At 48.8% G+C, this 15,540-nt stretch overlaps 5 protein-coding genes across 5 annotated transcripts; 3 read left to right on the top strand and 2 right to left on the bottom strand.

The window, feature by feature from the left end:
* Nucleotides 1-1,318: 1,318 nt before the first annotated feature.
* Nucleotides 1,319-4,058, bottom strand: B0J16DRAFT_270954 (uncharacterized protein; the record flags this gene model as incomplete). The annotated part of the gene is made up of 4 exons (XM_046123562.1): nucleotides 1,319-1,656; nucleotides 1,711-3,129; nucleotides 3,191-3,422; nucleotides 3,819-4,058. 4 exons carry the CDS (start codon nucleotides 4,056-4,058, stop codon nucleotides 1,319-1,321), a joined length of 2,229 nt encoding a protein of 742 aa, XP_045980761.1.
* A 1,493-nt stretch (nucleotides 4,059-5,551) lies between these two features.
* B0J16DRAFT_270696 (uncharacterized protein) lies at nucleotides 5,552-8,128 on the top strand (the record flags this gene model as incomplete). The annotated part of the gene is made up of 2 exons (XM_046123551.1): nucleotides 5,552-6,539; nucleotides 6,675-8,128. The coding sequence occupies 2 exons, from the start codon at nucleotides 5,552-5,554 to the stop codon at nucleotides 8,126-8,128; spliced, it is 2,442 nt and encodes an 813-aa protein (XP_045980760.1).
* A 601-nt stretch (nucleotides 8,129-8,729) lies between these two features.
* Nucleotides 8,730-10,352, top strand: B0J16DRAFT_356344 (folylpolyglutamate synthase; the record flags this gene model as incomplete). The annotated part of the gene is made up of 4 exons (XM_046129468.1): nucleotides 8,730-8,756; nucleotides 8,808-9,328; nucleotides 9,399-10,059; nucleotides 10,224-10,352. The coding sequence occupies 4 exons, from the start codon at nucleotides 8,730-8,732 to the stop codon at nucleotides 10,350-10,352; spliced, it is 1,338 nt and encodes a 445-aa protein (XP_045980759.1).
* Nucleotides 10,353-10,585: 233 nt separating this feature from the next.
* Nucleotides 10,586-12,312, bottom strand: B0J16DRAFT_400529 (uncharacterized protein). Its single transcript, XM_046132524.1, has 2 exons — nucleotides 11,108-12,312; nucleotides 10,586-11,054 (listed from the first exon to the last, which is right to left on the bottom strand). The coding sequence occupies exons 1-2, from the start codon at nucleotides 12,221-12,223 to the stop codon at nucleotides 10,641-10,643; spliced, it is 1,530 nt and encodes a 509-aa protein (XP_045980758.1). The 5' UTR covers nucleotides 12,224-12,312; the 3' UTR covers nucleotides 10,586-10,640.
* A 272-nt stretch (nucleotides 12,313-12,584) lies between these two features.
* Nucleotides 12,585-15,532, top strand: B0J16DRAFT_306126 (P-loop containing nucleoside triphosphate hydrolase protein). Its single transcript, XM_046124778.1, has 11 exons — nucleotides 12,585-12,731; nucleotides 12,787-13,568; nucleotides 13,615-13,950; nucleotides 14,000-14,201; nucleotides 14,254-14,434; nucleotides 14,488-14,523; nucleotides 14,572-14,650; nucleotides 14,702-14,744; nucleotides 14,793-14,870; nucleotides 14,926-14,955; nucleotides 15,006-15,532. The coding sequence occupies exons 1-11, from the start codon at nucleotides 12,668-12,670 to the stop codon at nucleotides 15,443-15,445; spliced, it is 2,271 nt and encodes a 756-aa protein (XP_045980757.1). The 5' UTR covers nucleotides 12,585-12,667; the 3' UTR covers nucleotides 15,446-15,532.
* The last annotated feature ends 8 nt before the right edge of the window (nucleotides 15,533-15,540 follow it).

Raw genomic sequence — 15,540 nt, 5'->3', positions numbered from 1 at the left:
TCTGCTGGTTTGGGACTCATCAAGCCGGACAGATCTCCGTGGAAACCTAGTCGATCAGTGGGACCGGTCAACCTTCATCATTTTCTGACATCAATTTTCGGACATCGTGATTTTTTCTAGTAAGAGAGCACGTGGGATGGTAGTTATCTGCAACGAGGGAGCAAAGTCTCTTGGTAGGTGTCCCTCGGCTTCTTATTGGATAGCTCTCAAATGATACATGTTAATTCCACAAGTTCTACGAGACGTGGCTGGTGAGGTGGTGATGTGGTGATGTGGCTGCTCACGACCTGGTTCCGAAAATAGCGATACGATAAGATAAGAGCTGATAAGATAGGGTTATCCTCTACCCTACTAACGGAACAGACTTATAGGCTGTCTTAGCAGAACTCGAAAGCTATTCTCCTGTAGATAAAGTTTTCGCATGAAGTTAGATAAACACAAGGACAGGAACACTGATTGGGCCCATGTTGAGTGATGAGTTTGATGCGAGATATGGAAAGACTGTGGAATGCTCAAATCATTGTAGGGGCTGACCAATATGAAAGACCAGCCAACACAGCATCAATCCATTTAAATCAGAGGTTAAGGACAAATACTTACTGCAGTGATATATATATAATAACTGAAGTACCTCCGTTTCATATTCTTATGACATATACTCTATAAGTTGGTGAAATCTATTTTGTTACCATTTACTACCAATGTTACCCTAAACTCTGGAAGGGGCGCTCACTTCCGCGTCAAGGCGGTCAAGTTCCGCGGTAGGTGGGTCACTCCCAAAGCGCTTTTATTTCCGAAATAGCGGCTAGCTTCCGCAAATCCCCCGTCCCACGTACACAAATTTACTACTACAGAGTAAGACCTTACCATTGGAAGAGAATTGAACTCCCATTTCTCTGTCGAGCTGTCGTCTATAAAACTTGGACTACTGCCACGAATACCTCAAAGCACAGAATAAGGGGACTAAGACTTGATAGACCTCCTGCTCATTGGGTTTGTGGCTCGCGTCGAGATCGAACTGGTATCCCCCCCTCGTGAGGATCTGGTGTATCGCTGCTTTCACATGAACACGGCTCAACGCACGAGGAGTTGCACCGGTGACAACAACCGATATTGCGGTCGCAAGGGTGGCTGCAGATGCGACCTGATTCATATCGGACTTCATCGTGGTCCAGCCCATACTGGACCTTTAGCGTTCAAGAAGGCTCTGAAGACCGGCGGTAGTCTCCTCAGAGTCTGCAACTCGCATAGGGCTAAACGCTGACGAAGATCGTGGATTTCTCCATTCAAAACCTCTCTTAGTTACAAGCCCCCCGTGCTATCTGTACAATCTTTCTCGACCAAGTGGTCTCGTATTTATATGTCCCGGAGCCTCGTCAGCTCTCGACTGCCCTTCCGAGTCTTCTGCAGACACCTTTTCCACTTTATTATTTTGAAGTGCATGAACAGCAATGTACCCAGTTTCCTCCCGAGGTTCCACATCAGCGAGACGTAAACGAAGATCACCAAGCGCTCTTGCCCTCTCAGCCCCATCGAGACCAGAGTTGCACAGTGGTACAGGGATATATGGATTGTCTCGTGTCAACGAGCTTGCGAATCCAAGAACCTCTGGCCCCACAATGACTGCTTCCAGTACAAGACCTAGGATCGCAAGGACTTGAAGAAATATCGTCGCTGTGAGGAGAATGGCGACCCAAAGCTGGCTCGCACGATATACCTCAAAGGTCCGTGTCATGGTTCCGACAGTTGCGTTCATGAAAGGCTCAAGATTAAAATCGTCTTCATATGCCGTGTTACTGCTGTTTAGAGCGCCAAATGAGACGTTGGTATGTCCAAGAGGATTCAATGTTGCATCCCAGAAAGTGTTAAATGCGGTTGTAAGTCTCTGAGAAACGCCGTAGAAGTCCCGTCGGCTCACGTCACTCCAGTCTCTGTAGTCCTGCCTGGCGTATGGATGAAGTTCACCCATGATGTAATTCTCTGTCGCCAGCGGCCCATCAAAGCCGCTATCACCTGACGCCTCCGGCCAGTATCCTAGCGCCTGTTGCAGGGCACCAAACCTCTTGCGCATCAATCTTGGAGGATGATTTGCATGTTGTACGTCCTTGATTCGCCGTTGCTGATATGCATAGCAACTTGTCGAAGTTGGACGTGGGCCACAGTGAATATCTGTTTCGAGCCAGATCGTTTGCATAGTGCAGTTTATAGCTGACCAGTAGGTTGGTGAACCGTATTCCTCACCCCTGTTTTGCCATCTGATGAAATAAGTAAGCTCTAGAGGAGGTGGTTCGTCAAGTTCGTTCCACTCCTCCCATGGAACTGGAGCCTGAAGACGAACATCCGCCCCTTCACCTTTCCGGTCTTCCGTGGTCTTGTTTTTCCAGTAATTCGTGTCAAAGTCGAATTTCTCATCCGTCAATTTGCAGTCGAGATCGATATATGACGTCTGCACAGTGAAATGGTGCTCTGTCGCTTCTTGAGGCGATCCCAGGCCTCGCAGTTTAACGCCCAGTAGAGATGCATAATGGTAGTCACCACTTTCGAGTGCCTCTCGATCGACCATGTATGTCTTACCCACCTTCTTCATTTTACCCGTGACCTGAGGGATCTTCGGCAACTCCCACATATCCCTCGGAGAACGCTTTTGCTCAAGTGACGAAAGGAGATTTGAAGAGTAAAGTGCTGCCACACTGCCTTTAGTCGCCACGAGAGATCGATGGGCCAGGTAGCTGGACACCTGATACGCCGGATGTAAGTAATTGACAGTGCCATTTGCCACTTCCGTTGCATTTCCGAACCCTAGAATTCTTGATGAGCTCTGTCCGCCTAAGGGAGACAAGCCCCATGTCGTGAGGATGATGACACTAAGGACAATGTGCGTGTGGACAAAAAAGACGCGTTCCAACGCTGTAGCAAAGCTCTGGCTCCCAAAGACTTGCTCAAGGACTGCAAGTCGGACGCCGCCTGACTGTTCAAGGCAATAACGGGCGAGGTTCTTGTAAAATCGGCCAACTACGGCAGCAAACAAGATCGGATACAAAGAAGGACTGAGCTTGGTCAGTTCCAACACGTGTTGACCGAAGTTTGATTTCAGTTGGTCATCCAAGTTCACCACGACTATTGCGAGAGCTATGTATCTACTTAGCGATTTGCTCTGATAGAGAAAGAACATGTAAGGACAGGGTCTTACCGATGAAACACATGGGGACCAACGTTAGAACGACATTCCAAACCCAAAAAATAAAAGTAGTAAAATCCGCTTGTTTAAGGTTTCTTGGCTCGCTTTGGGATTTGATGTCTAGCATGATGGCTTCGTCTCGGCTCGGAGTAGGAGAAGGTCTCATGTTCTCGACGTTCCCATCAGATCCTTGATTGCGGATCTGGGAATATGTCTGCGCGTTTTCAGCTTTGGCTGGTCGTTTCTTCCTTTTGTAAACTTAGCATCAAATTGAGGAATCGGTGAGTTCATGCACCTACCAGTACCTTGCAAACAGGCCAATGCAGATCAAGATGGCGATTAGAATAGCGCTACACATTCCTGCCACCGCGTAAGGTGTCATCAGGGACCCATTTCGACTGGACTTTGCATCATATGTTACATTTCGGAATGATGATGGAAGCGAAGTCGAAGGCGGCTGCAAAGGTGTCTTCGAAGAAGGTGGTACCCCTAAGCCCATGCTCGGAGGATAGAAAAGATCGCGCCGCCTCGTTTCATCGGGAGATAATAAAGCGGTGCCAAGTTCCGAGGCGGGACAGCCGTCACCACAAGCTTGTTTACCACAGCATCCCACAAACGGCGGCCTTGTCCCCCAGCAAACATAATAATCGTTACTAGAAGAAGACGATAAACAAGTTTGGAGGGGCATCTCGTAACCGTTGTCGGGATCAAAGGATAGAGGTTTCACGCCGCTTTGGCATATGCCAGTACCATCCGCGCAAGGATCGTCATCACAACAACCGAAGAACTCGACCCATGCGTTCTCACAAATATAAAACTCGCCTCCCTTTGGGCATTTGAAACCCCAGTAATCAATTGCTGCTGTGTAGTTGCGCGACATGCTGTGTATTGCGAATGGAAGAAAATACACGGATGGAAGCAAGCCGCAGGAGGGTGTTGTAGCTCCTTATGTACCTCTTCCAAAGATATGTCCGTAGAAACTGGGAAGTAACATCAGGCTTTCGGTGTTAAAGGATCGAGGTGCAGCGGCGATTTTCTCGTGTTGGCTGCATAGTTGTGGTGTAGACAGGTACATTCAACGGTGATTGGATATTGCAAGGATCTTCGCCAAGCATGTGTATGCCTCAGCGCGCCAAGATACTACAATAAGTAACGATTGGCGATATGCTATGATTAAGTACCTGCCCTTGCCCTGGAGCGTATAACAATACTTTGTAGCGACTTTATATGAAGACAGCTCCACCGCGCATGTCACGCTGCTTGCTATACAAGACTACCACGAAGAATTTCCCTACGATGAAGCAGTTGAATTCCACAACTGAAGAGGTATTCCTTGTTTTGGCTGTCTCTGCCAGGCGCACAAAGATGAGAAGACTTTTTGCGCTGGCTGACTGGAAGGAGGATAAGCTCTTGAAACTTGCCTGCCAAGGGCCTAAGAGAGGAAATGTATTGGTCACTTTATCGCTAGTAGAAGGGTTGTGAAAAGATGGACCCTTGGAGAATGTCGATGGCGTCATGCATTATGATATCCCTTGTGGCTGAGGCTTGCCCCGTTGAAGATAACATTCCACCTGTATCCTCAACTCTGATCCTATCAACTGTCTTAATTCAGGTTTCTTGGTCATTTAACACTATCTGTTAGTTCAATATCGTAAAAGTGCAGATCCCACAATCAGTAGTCTCTAGCCCAGTAGATGGAGAAGATTTCACAGCACGAGATGGACCTATAGCTAATAAGCATAGTACAAAACCGATGCTAGATCTAATCTCAGTATGCAGAATTCCTACATATCTAGCACAAATCCACTTTTCCGAAAATGAAGTTTATTAATCGCGATAGGCTATAGCTTAATAGCTACAAGCTTATAAAGAAGTCTCCAATAGTCTCCGGCGCTTACACGCGCTATTGGCTTCCAGGCTCTTCTGAAGTTTTTTGATTCAGGGGTCTAGGGCTAGCTTCGAGCTGAAGCTAGCGCAATCAAGCACTGGGTCCATCTACCCATTTAGATAAACTGAGGGCTTATGGGTGGTAAATCAATTTGGAACAGATCAATCGATCCAGTTCTACCGTCAACAATAGTCGTAGTCGATGTAACGTCAATTATACAACAGAGAATGTATAAAAACGAGAATTTGAACCACACTCCTAGTATCTTTAGTTCGGGAGAGGTGTAATTACTTTCAGCTCGTAAAGAAAAGAGGCGTTCACTAGTCAGGGCCAGTCCAGTGCTAAGGGTCCCACCTCCCATAGTATGGAGCTTCATAAACATCAGTACGTCGCTTTCCAGAGGTTCGATCATTGCCTTCTTTCTAATCTCTCAGCGCCTTTCTGGCTATCACTGTCATTCGGTCTTTCTGCTTCAAGCCCTTACCATGCGTTCTACTCTCGCGTTAGTGGCATTCGCCGCCCTGGGTAACTTGAATGGTGCCCAAGCCAGTCGATGCAAGCCTCATCCCAACCTCACCACGACCACAGCGTCTGCAACTACTTCAGAAACGGAGGCACCAATCGCGGTCAAGAATGTACTGAGCAATGGTAACTTCGCCATCCGCGATCCCGACGTACCTGTTACTGGCTTCATCGTCGAAGGCCAGGCACAAATTGTCACCAACAAGGGCTATACCGGTGACGGGAGCAAAGAGCAGGGCTGTGTTGAGATGTCAGCTCGCAACGACCCCTCCAAGCGCAAGCGAGGTATCGGCAACGTCGCCAGAATTTCGCAGCAGCTCTTGGACCTCGACACGAGGAAGAAGTACACTGTTCGGTTCTTCTACGCCGTTGTCACTGCAAGCAGCGGCGTCAATGTTTGCACTCTTGCTGCTTCTATCGGTGGCCTCCAGTTTTATACTTCGAGTATTCTCAGCTTGGGACAGGCGATTGTGTGGGATACCGTTTTGACACAGACGGATGTTCCTGATACGGAGGGTGCTTTTGCGGTGTCGATCAGCTGTCCTGTTGGTGGAGTGGCAGCTATCTATGTCGACTCGATCTTCATGTCTAACCAGGTTACTCCCGAGACAATCGACACCGTCAAGCTTGACTTTGGCGACGGGGATGCACCTCTTCCTACATCTACCAGCAAATTGCTGGTGGGAACGACATCCGACGCGTCAGGCAGCGTTGAGACCTCTCATGAGCCATCAACACTTTCCGAGCACCTCTCGAGCACTGAAGACGCGGCAACTGTTGTCTCCGCGACCTCCGACATTGGTACCTTCCATCCGTCAACAGCGTCCCTGTCCTCTGATGAGACTGTCACCCGCGAGTCCACGTCCACTGAGACATCGGAATCCACTGCTGTCCCCACATTGTTGACCGTCTCAAGCGCTGCCACTCGTGATCCATCTACCGAGTCAAAGGGTCAGACCGAGACCTTCACTTCAGAGCAAGCCACAAACACCATGGAGGTTCCTACGACCGCGACACACAACCCTGCTTCAACGGGAAGCTCTTCGCCCGTGGACCTATCTACGAAGTCCGAGGGCAACACTGAAGCCCCTACTGTAGACCTGGCCACAACCATTGTGGACGCTCACTCAGCCTCTACGTACAATCCCTCTTCCACTGAAACCTCATCACCATCTGGCTCAAGAGTCTGCCCAGCTGGAGCTCCACCACCCGGCTACTGCACACCCGTCCAACCCCAAGTTACCCAAACCGAGTCCCTACCCGGAATCCCGATCTTCTCAGACAACGACCAGCCCAACGCACCAAGGGTCTGCTGGGCCACCGGAGCCGCAAAAAGCGGTGGTTGGGGCCGGGCGAAATGGAGCAAGCCTCGACAAAACTCCATCGAAGACTGTGCGCTTCTATGTAAGCAGGAAGGTTCAGCTTGCAAGGCTTTTGCACTCAATACCCTTGGACAAGAAACTTCTTGTTTGTTTCTTGGTGATAGATTGGGCGTTACTGGTATTGATCTTGGTAGGCCTCGGTCTTTGGTCTGGAATGATTTCGACTGTTTTGAGTGCCATGACTGTGACATCAAGAACCCATTGGATATTGAGACTAGCACCTCCGAGCCTGCGCAGTCCTCAACTGCCCTCACTTCTGAGTCTACCGATGCTTTGACTGCTGCACCCTCAACTACAGTACCCAGCGATAAGTCTACTAGTCATGCTCCTACCTCTTCCGAATCCTCTTCTGAAGAAACAACCGAGCCCCCAACACGAACTGAGCCTCCTACCACCTTTTCCTCTTCTTACCTCCCAACAACAACCGAGTCTATCATGGCCCAGTGCACTCTCGCTCTCTCAGACGGATGTATAATTGATCCCAACGCCGATTACTCCGACTGCAACAAATCCGGCAAGTTCAAAAACACATTCACTCTCCGAGACGAAGAGTATCCTTGGCAAATCGATACTTGGAACTGTGCTGCCCTTTGCTATCACATGCCCAGTCGTTGCAAGGCATCCGCCTATGACAATGATCAGCGAAAATGCGTCTTCTCATCGCGCTCAACACACGATTCCTCTTTTACCCCCTCGAACGATGAAGGCAGCCTGTACTGGAGTGAACAGAGCTGCAACAACTGCTTCTGCCACAACTATGAGCGTGATGACTACTATGCTTCCCTCGCAACTGCGCTTCCTCAAGCAACCTGCGCTCCTAGCATTGCTAGCGAAGAGGCTGTTTGTGAAATCAAGACAAGTCCTTCTAGTGACCTGATCTGCCAACACATTGGCTACTTCCCTTGGGCATATGACCACGTACCCTCGAAGTTCCCTTACCAGGATTCTGAAGAACGATGTGCAGCACTTTGCAACTCGAACCCTGATTGTGCTGCGTCGGCTTGGTCTGAAGAGTCTGGATGCGCTATTGGCTACCATCAACTCAAGTCCATCCAATGGAGTCAGTTCGGAAGTACCATGTTGAGCTGGAGCGACAAGGGATGTTGGGATTGTTCCGACTGTATTAAGAGTCAGAGATGGCGTATTATTAATGTCTAATTTGAGGGGGATGTTTCACTAGTTCAGAATGTGTGACGATGGTGGGTAGTTCAAGACGGGTTCTTTGTTTGTAAGTATTTAGCTGAGACAGGTACATAACAAGTCACCAATGCGATGCATTCCATCTGGAACGATGCTCCCGATCTAGCGCTGATCTCTTTCAGACCCGGCGCACAAACCAGCGCAAACCTGCATTTTTTTTGTTCGTTGGCTGAGACACGGCGCCAAAATGTCTGATGGAAAGCAACCTGACACAATCTTCCCATTTCACCGTAGTATAACAAAGACAGGAAGGTGTATAAAGATGGGACAGCTCGGACACGCAGATCCACGGGAATCCGAGCTTTTCAGAATTGAGCGGAGTCCTGTCGCCACTACCAACGGAAAGAAGCTACAAGGTGAGTTAATTGAAGTTTTACCGCCTTTAATCTAAATTAATACGTTCCTAGAATGCCATCGATATACTCAACAGTCGACGCCGCTTAAAGAGGCCTACTCTAGCACCAGAAAGCAATGTGCCAGTCCCAGACTTGAGCAACATTGCCAATGCGGCGGGGAAAGCAGACCTGAGAGGGACTCCAAGCATAGTTGGAATGAAACGATGGCTCCAACAAATTGGTCACTCGATGTGTTTCACTGATCAATCTTAATTACCTTGAAAACTGCTAAGAGAGGACAGACTCCCGATGTTGATAAACTCAATATCATCCATGTCGCCGGTACCAAGGGAAAAGGAAGCACATGTGCATTCATCGAATCTTTTCTCAGAGCCCACGGAGAAAGAACAGGCTTTCCACGCAAGACAGGACTTTATACCTCGCCACATCTCATCTTCCCCGAAGAAAGAATTCGCATAAACTTCCAGCCCATCGCCAGAGACCTCTTTGCCGAGTATTTCTTCCAAGTATGGGATGCTTTGACACCAGATACAGATTGCACGCCTTTGCCCCGTTACCTACAGCTACTTGCTCTCGTATCATTTCACGCCTTTGTCAAAGAGGGTGTCGAGGCCGCCATATTTGAAACCCACCATGGAGGCGAATACGATGCTACTAATGTCATCGAGCATCCTGTTGTGAGTGTCGTCACGTCACTTGGTATGGATCATGTCACCCAGCTGGGTCCAAACATCGAGACCATTGCTTGGCACAAAGCAGGCATTTTTAAGCGCGGGTCCGTTGCACTCTCCTCTCCCCAAGAGTATCCTGCTGCTGAGAAAATGCTTCGAAACCGCGCGAACGAAAAAGGCCTCAAAATCCATTTCATCGAGAATGAACCATGTCTCAGCAGATGCGATACAGCTTAAACCGGATGTCCAACGTATGAACTGTTCTGTTGCTCAGGCCGCAGTTCGTCACTTTCTAGTACGGAAGGGTGACTCCAGCCTATCGCCCTTGGATATCCTGCGTGGCGTAGGTCAGTTCGCATGGCCAGGTCGCTTTCAGTTGCTTGTTGAGGGGAAGTTCAAATGGTTTCTGGACGGTGCACACAATGAGATGAGCGTTGGCAAAGCTGCCACGTGGTTCATCGAGAACTCGAGTGGACCGCGGATCTTGATCTTCAGTCAGATTTCGAAGGCGAGGGATACAACGAAGGTGCTCAAGCCCTTGGCCACTGCCTTGAGTCCAGCTCATATCCGGCATGTCATCTTCACTCGGTATGATTCACGACAAGACTTTGAGTCCAAACCGAGTAAGGTCAACTCCACCTTTACGACTAATCCCACTGACTGCCATGTAGCTATGGGTCCTGTTGAACACGCAGACCGAGATGTTACAGCCGAGAAAGCCTTTTGTGAAATATGGAGGAGCTTTTACCCAGAGTCTCAAATTCTTCACACGCACAACGCCGCACAGGCCCTGGAGGCAGTGAGACAAATGGGCGCGGAAGGTGGAAGCATTTCCACGTTGATTACGGGCAGTCAGCATCTGGTGGGTGGTGTATTATTTTCCTTGGAAACGACCTTGGGGAGACGAAGTGTTACTTGCAACAAACATGAGCTTGGTGGTGAGCCTTACGTCCATGAAATCATGGATGGTGAAGCTACAGAAGGCGATGGAGCCATGAGGCTAATGAAAAGGTCTGGTGTTTGCAGCTTTCACTTGGAGAGGGCATGATGCTATGTAAGAAGGGGGGTAGGACGTTCCAGCGTACGGGGCTGTTTCAACCATATATGCAAGATTGGTTTAATGGTGTAGAAGAAATTGGAGTCAGCTTAGTGTAAGACGATAACGAAGCAAACCATAGTTTGGCTTTAGATGTGTTTATGACCATTGTTGAAGGTTGCTTCAACAATGGTCAGTCTACGCTGCCTAAAAAGGCCCACTGTCTCGTAAAGAAAGCAATCCTGAAGAAGAAATCCTGAAAAAGCGCGAGAGTTGAGCATTATTCCTGATGTAAAAGAATAAGCTGATCTAAGAGGCATTTGAAGTATAGTTAGAATTAAACAATGGCTAGAGCAAGACTGCCACTCGTTGTACCTCACTAAGTAATCTTGTTTTTGGTGGTACTGCTAGAATGAGAAACCGTCTCTTCTCAAAGCCTTCTGTTTTTCAAGTTCCTGCGCGTCCCGGTTCCTAGTACACCGATTTCCGAATTTGGCAAGAAGAAGCGACTTTCGAGCCTCTTCCCCCTCAGTGTTGTCTTGTGATATGGTGTAATGCCCGATGGCTGAGAAATTTGCGGACGGATCGCGAAGGTCCGTTTTTAGTCTTCGGCTTCCGCAGTCGCGCTTGTCTGTCGATCCTTTGTTGTCCCAGCTCAGAGTATGCCTCCAGTGATCTGCATCCTCGAACAAGTGATCTATGTCTGTGAGGGTGCCACTTCCTTGCGGTAGGGGCTGTCGCGCTTGTCGTTCCTGTTCTTGCTGCTCTTGTTGATGTTGTGGAAGAGCAAATTGCTGGGCCAGAGCTTGGGCATAATGTCTCTGATTTGTTAGTGAAGGTGCACTTGATCGCGGTCGGTTGGGTATCAACTAACTTTAGGGTTAAATTGGCTAGATTTAGCCATTTCTATCGGCAAGCCATCTTGCCTGTTCGCTTGGAAGGCGGCTTGTTGTGCCATAAGCTGTCGCACTTGTTGTTGCTGTAGGAGCTGTTGCTGAGCGGCAGGACTGATGTGCTGTAAAGCATGAGCATTTAGGTTCCTACCCGGCGGCATGCCGCCTATTAGAACAGGGTTTATTTGTGCCCCGGTAGTATAGGCTGTACGTGAAGATGGCTGGGGGAAATAATGCCGAGTGTCGTTGGCCTTTGCTGATGTTCCCTCATAGCTCTCCTTCTTTGATGAAATCTCGAAGGAGCTGGAACTTGAAATATTTGTCCGATCAGACGTGGTTCGATCATGAATCCCGCCATGACGGTTAATTATATGCTGTTCCAAGTTTTGCATCCTGGTGAACGAACGCGAATAATGATTGCATGAATATCGATCTGTATACAATTGGTTGGGAGGATCTTTCTCGTAGTCACGCGTCAAAAAGTGGCGCAAAGAGGGGCGCACCTGGACAGAACCGTCGACAAGCTCGCCAGTATTCGAAGGTGAAGTGTCGTCGCGAGCGTAAGAAGTCTTAGGATTTACAGTAATCCTACCATACCCAAGGTTGGCGTACGCAGTATACCTCCTGGTTTTATGATTCGAAGTTCGAGATGGTCCCGCTATGGATTGATGCCTTTTTGGAGCGGTGCCCAAGTGACTGTCGGGTGGGTTTTTGAGCATGCTCTGTTGCGACCGTGACCGTGTCATAGTTCGAGTTGCAAACTGCAAAGGCTGATTGCCTGTCATGCCCTTTATTCCACCCCGACTTTGAGCGACAACCTGCTGCTCATGTTGGCGGTATTCAAACCGTGTAACGGGTTCATGATCACCATTACCAGAGAGCGGGAGAAAGTCATACACCTCAGGCAACTCAGGCAATAATGCACTGGTCCTCTGAACTTTTCTTCGAAGACGACGTGACCTGGAGTGAATTCCATCGTCGTCGACCCTCTCACCCTCCTCCCCAGAGACATCAAATCGACTTTGTGGTCTTTTGCCGAGTATCTTGGTTGCTTGAGAAAGTACGTCATGTTTCTTCGCCGGCTGGGGTGAATCCATTCTCGTGACTGAGAGGCCTCTCAACGTGAGCTGTGTGGCTTTTCCCCGTTGAAAGGAAATTCTGCAGGTGCTCGTAGCGAGGATTTAGTCTTGAAGAATTGGGTCTGAATGGAGAACAAGGGAGCGCACAGAGTAATGGACAAGAGTCAGATCGCGTGATAAGGCAGAACGCCGTGAGTGGCAGTGAAAACGCCTTGCATGACTCACGTGCTCAGCTTCCACGTCACAAAGGTCTTGGCATCCATAAGCTGCCTCCTGTCAGCGCAACGGGATTGGGCGCCTACTGCGGCTGAAGCTACAGAGAGCCCATGTCTCGCGTTCCCAATTCAATTCCTTCATCTTTAAACCTCTACCATGTCTCCTCAGGCGTCCGAATCTGATGCTTCCAGTCAGTATGTCGATGATTTCGATGCGAATCTGGCCACCAATTCGACCGATCGAAATATGGCAGAGTTTGAAGATTCCTCCTATGAATTGCCAGGGAAAGGAACCGACCTACGCAACGCCAGTTAGTCAGCCTGTCGTCCTCCATTTGATCGACCTACTAATCATTCAATTCACAGCTTCAGTGTCCCGATGCCATGGTAATGGCCTACGTCGCCGCCTCCCCATGATGGTTGACTGGCGTCGGGAGATTTGCAGTTTTTTGAACATGACCGATGCTTGTTCCGACCACGACATCCTAGACAAGCTCGAGACCACGGCCGAGCGCTTGGAGGAATGTAAATCCCTGAGGAGCATCGCACTGGGGCAGAAAGGTCCACCGAAAGTACAAGTCCTTCATAAAATCGAGTGTCAACGGTCTGGAGATGAATGGGGCCTCTATGTAGACGAGCCCTGGATAGTTAAAGGTGGACCTTATCAAGTGCACCTTCGTTCCAGCAAGGAGATCAGTAATCTGGACCTACACCTCGAAAAGAACAAAGACATCGTCTGTATCGTCTACCGCGTCTATCAGTGCTGCGGTGATTTGCCGTCGGCGTCGAGTCCCAATCAATCGGGGACCAGTCATGACGCAAGTGTCTCATCTTTGATCGCAAGTGAGAACGTGTCTATCGTGTCGGATGGACTCAGGGCAGTCTGGGAAGGCCTCATTGCCAATGGCGTCGGTACATCCAGTGCCTCCAAAGTCTATGATACGCAGCACACGCACCACCCTTACCTGTGGTGGTTTCATCACCGTCAGGATATAGATTTATGGACGTCGCGCCTTGATCGAGAATCTAAAAAACTCATCGATGCCTTCCGATCGTATCTAAACGAAAGTCTTGATACAGAATGGGCTGCGGTTGACGACTTAATGAGCAGAGGCAAGATTACAAAACAACATCTTGACTACATCTTAGTGAGTAACCCCCACTGTGAATCCGAATCTTTCTGATGAGGTCAAGATTCCTGGACAGATTATCCTATCGAGGTCAAATGGTCAAAATATGACTCATTTTGAAGCATACACATCAACGACGTGGCCAAATGAGGGGACAATCGAGGCTGGCCACTGGAAGTTTGACGGTAACTTTCAACGCTTCTTCACCAGCCTCAGCATATTCCCGCCAAACCTCGCCACCGGAGAATTTCCAATCAACAATATGCTTGTCTACCCATCGGAATACGCTAATGATGATGCGGTGATAGCACTTCGAAAGCGAGGAGAGATGTTTTGGAGATGCCGTCAGCGCAACTATGTTCGCGTGGTGGGTACTCCTGGAGACCATCTTCATGACGCGGTGGGTGTCTTATCAGCAACATCTACTATGGGATCTAATAAATCAATAGTATTCAGGGTCGAGATTCATGGTTGATACTAAAACCTATATCCAGATGCACCCTCGGTCGCAGCAATCGCCGCCGCCATATCGCGACGACCTTGGGCCCGAATTCATGGCTCAAGATGACCCGCATGACGATCTAGGAGATGAATTCTTCATGTGCCTTCCTCCGACGTTGAACGGATTCGACATGCAAAAAAAGGAATGGGGTAAGTACTGATTCTCTCCGTCAACACATTTATCAATACTAAAGACCTCAAGTGAAGCTTGGTGTCGCCAATATCACAGAGGTAGTATGGAATGACGAGGCTTTTGACCTTCTAGTGATGGAGCCCGCGACAAAGGAGCTAGTTCAAGCTGTTGTGACGAACCATGTGGATGAAAACAGGAATACCGATCTTATACATGGGAAGGGAAACGGACTTTTTATTCTCCTCCACGGGTAAGACCTGAGCCTATGTACACCCAACCATTAAGATCTGACAATGGTTCTAGGGGTCCTGGAACTGGAAAAACACTTACAGCAGAAAGGTACAAACAATCTCACTCCTGTTTTTACTATTTACTGACCATATGTAGTGTCGCTGAGATTACCAAGAAGCCACTATACAGAGTAACATGTGGTGATATCGGTACAAAGGCCGAAGAGGTGGAGCGAGTATGGCAATCACCCTTGTTGGTGTACACAGAATCCACTGACAGGTTTTAGTATCTAGAGGTTGTACTCCTACTAGGAAAGACCTGGGACTGTGGTAAGCAGAATTCCCTCTAATCAATGAAATGAGACTGAACGGAGCCAGTTGTTCTCCTCGATGAAGCCGACGTGTTTCTTGAACAGCGCACGCTCGACAATCTCGATCGCAATGCATTAGTTTCGGGTAACTAAAAGAGTCCAAACATACTGGAAGGGCTTTGCTGATATCATTTTCATAGTCTTCCTGCGCGTTCTGGAGTATTATGATGGTGGGTGATGGCTCAATCTAACCTTGCGTTTCGCTGATATGAGATATCAGGTATCTTGATTCTCACTAGTAACAGAGTCGGAATCTTCGACGAGGCATTCAAGTCGCGAATCCAGCTAAGTCTGCGCTACGAGAATCTAGGTGAAACCCAGAGACGAAAGGTCTGGCAGAACTTCATCAACCGCCTAGAGAAGCTCGAGATGGACCGCGGCCTGGTTCCAACCGGGCCTCAAAGAGCGCCAAGGTATGGAGTAGACATCGAAGGCGTACGGCAACACCTGGACACGCTGGCCAAGCCGTCTTTGAATGGACGGGAGATTCGGAACACGATATCGACAGCAAGGCAGCTGGCGACTTTCCGTGAGGAGAGGCTCGCGTATGGGCACTTGGAGGCTTGTATTGCTGAATCGAACAAGTTTGATCAGTATATCAAGACTTTGAAGCATGGCTTTTCAGCGGACCAAATTAAGAAGGACCAGCAGGAGAGATAAGAGGATGTATTCGTACTAGACTTGATGGGCCGTAGGGTTCATACTTTCAAGACAAATGTGATAATGTTGCTAGATGGCTATTCGAACGGTATAGG

Source organism: Fusarium flagelliforme (assembly GCF_020744385.1).
Source record: "Fusarium flagelliforme strain FIESC 12 MPI-CAGE-AA-0113 chromosome Unknown B0J16scaffold_5, whole genome shotgun sequence".
Classification (NCBI taxonomy): Eukaryota; Fungi; Ascomycota; class Sordariomycetes; order Hypocreales; family Nectriaceae; genus Fusarium; species Fusarium flagelliforme.
The sequence above is the reverse complement of the archived record's forward strand: the minus strand, read 5'-3'. Positions and strand labels throughout refer to the sequence as shown.

Coding starts and splice junctions, on each gene's coding strand:
- B0J16DRAFT_400529 (XM_046132524.1), bottom strand. CDS start 12,223: ATGGATTCACCCCAGCCGGCGAAGAAACATGACGTACTTTCTCAAGCA. Junction 11,055..11,107: donor CTAGCCAATTTAACCCTAAA/GTTAGTTGATAC, acceptor CTAACAAATCAG/AGACATTATGCCCAAGCTCT.
- B0J16DRAFT_306126 (XM_046124778.1), top strand. CDS start 12,668: ATGGCAGAGTTTGAAGATTCCTCCTATGAATTGCCAGGGAAAGGAACC. Junction 14,651..14,701: donor AGGCCGAAGAGGTGGAGCGA/GTATGGCAATCA, acceptor GACAGGTTTTAG/TATCTAGAGGTTGTACTCCT. Junction 14,745..14,792: donor AGGAAAGACCTGGGACTGTG/GTAAGCAGAATT, acceptor GAACGGAGCCAG/TTGTTCTCCTCGATGAAGCC.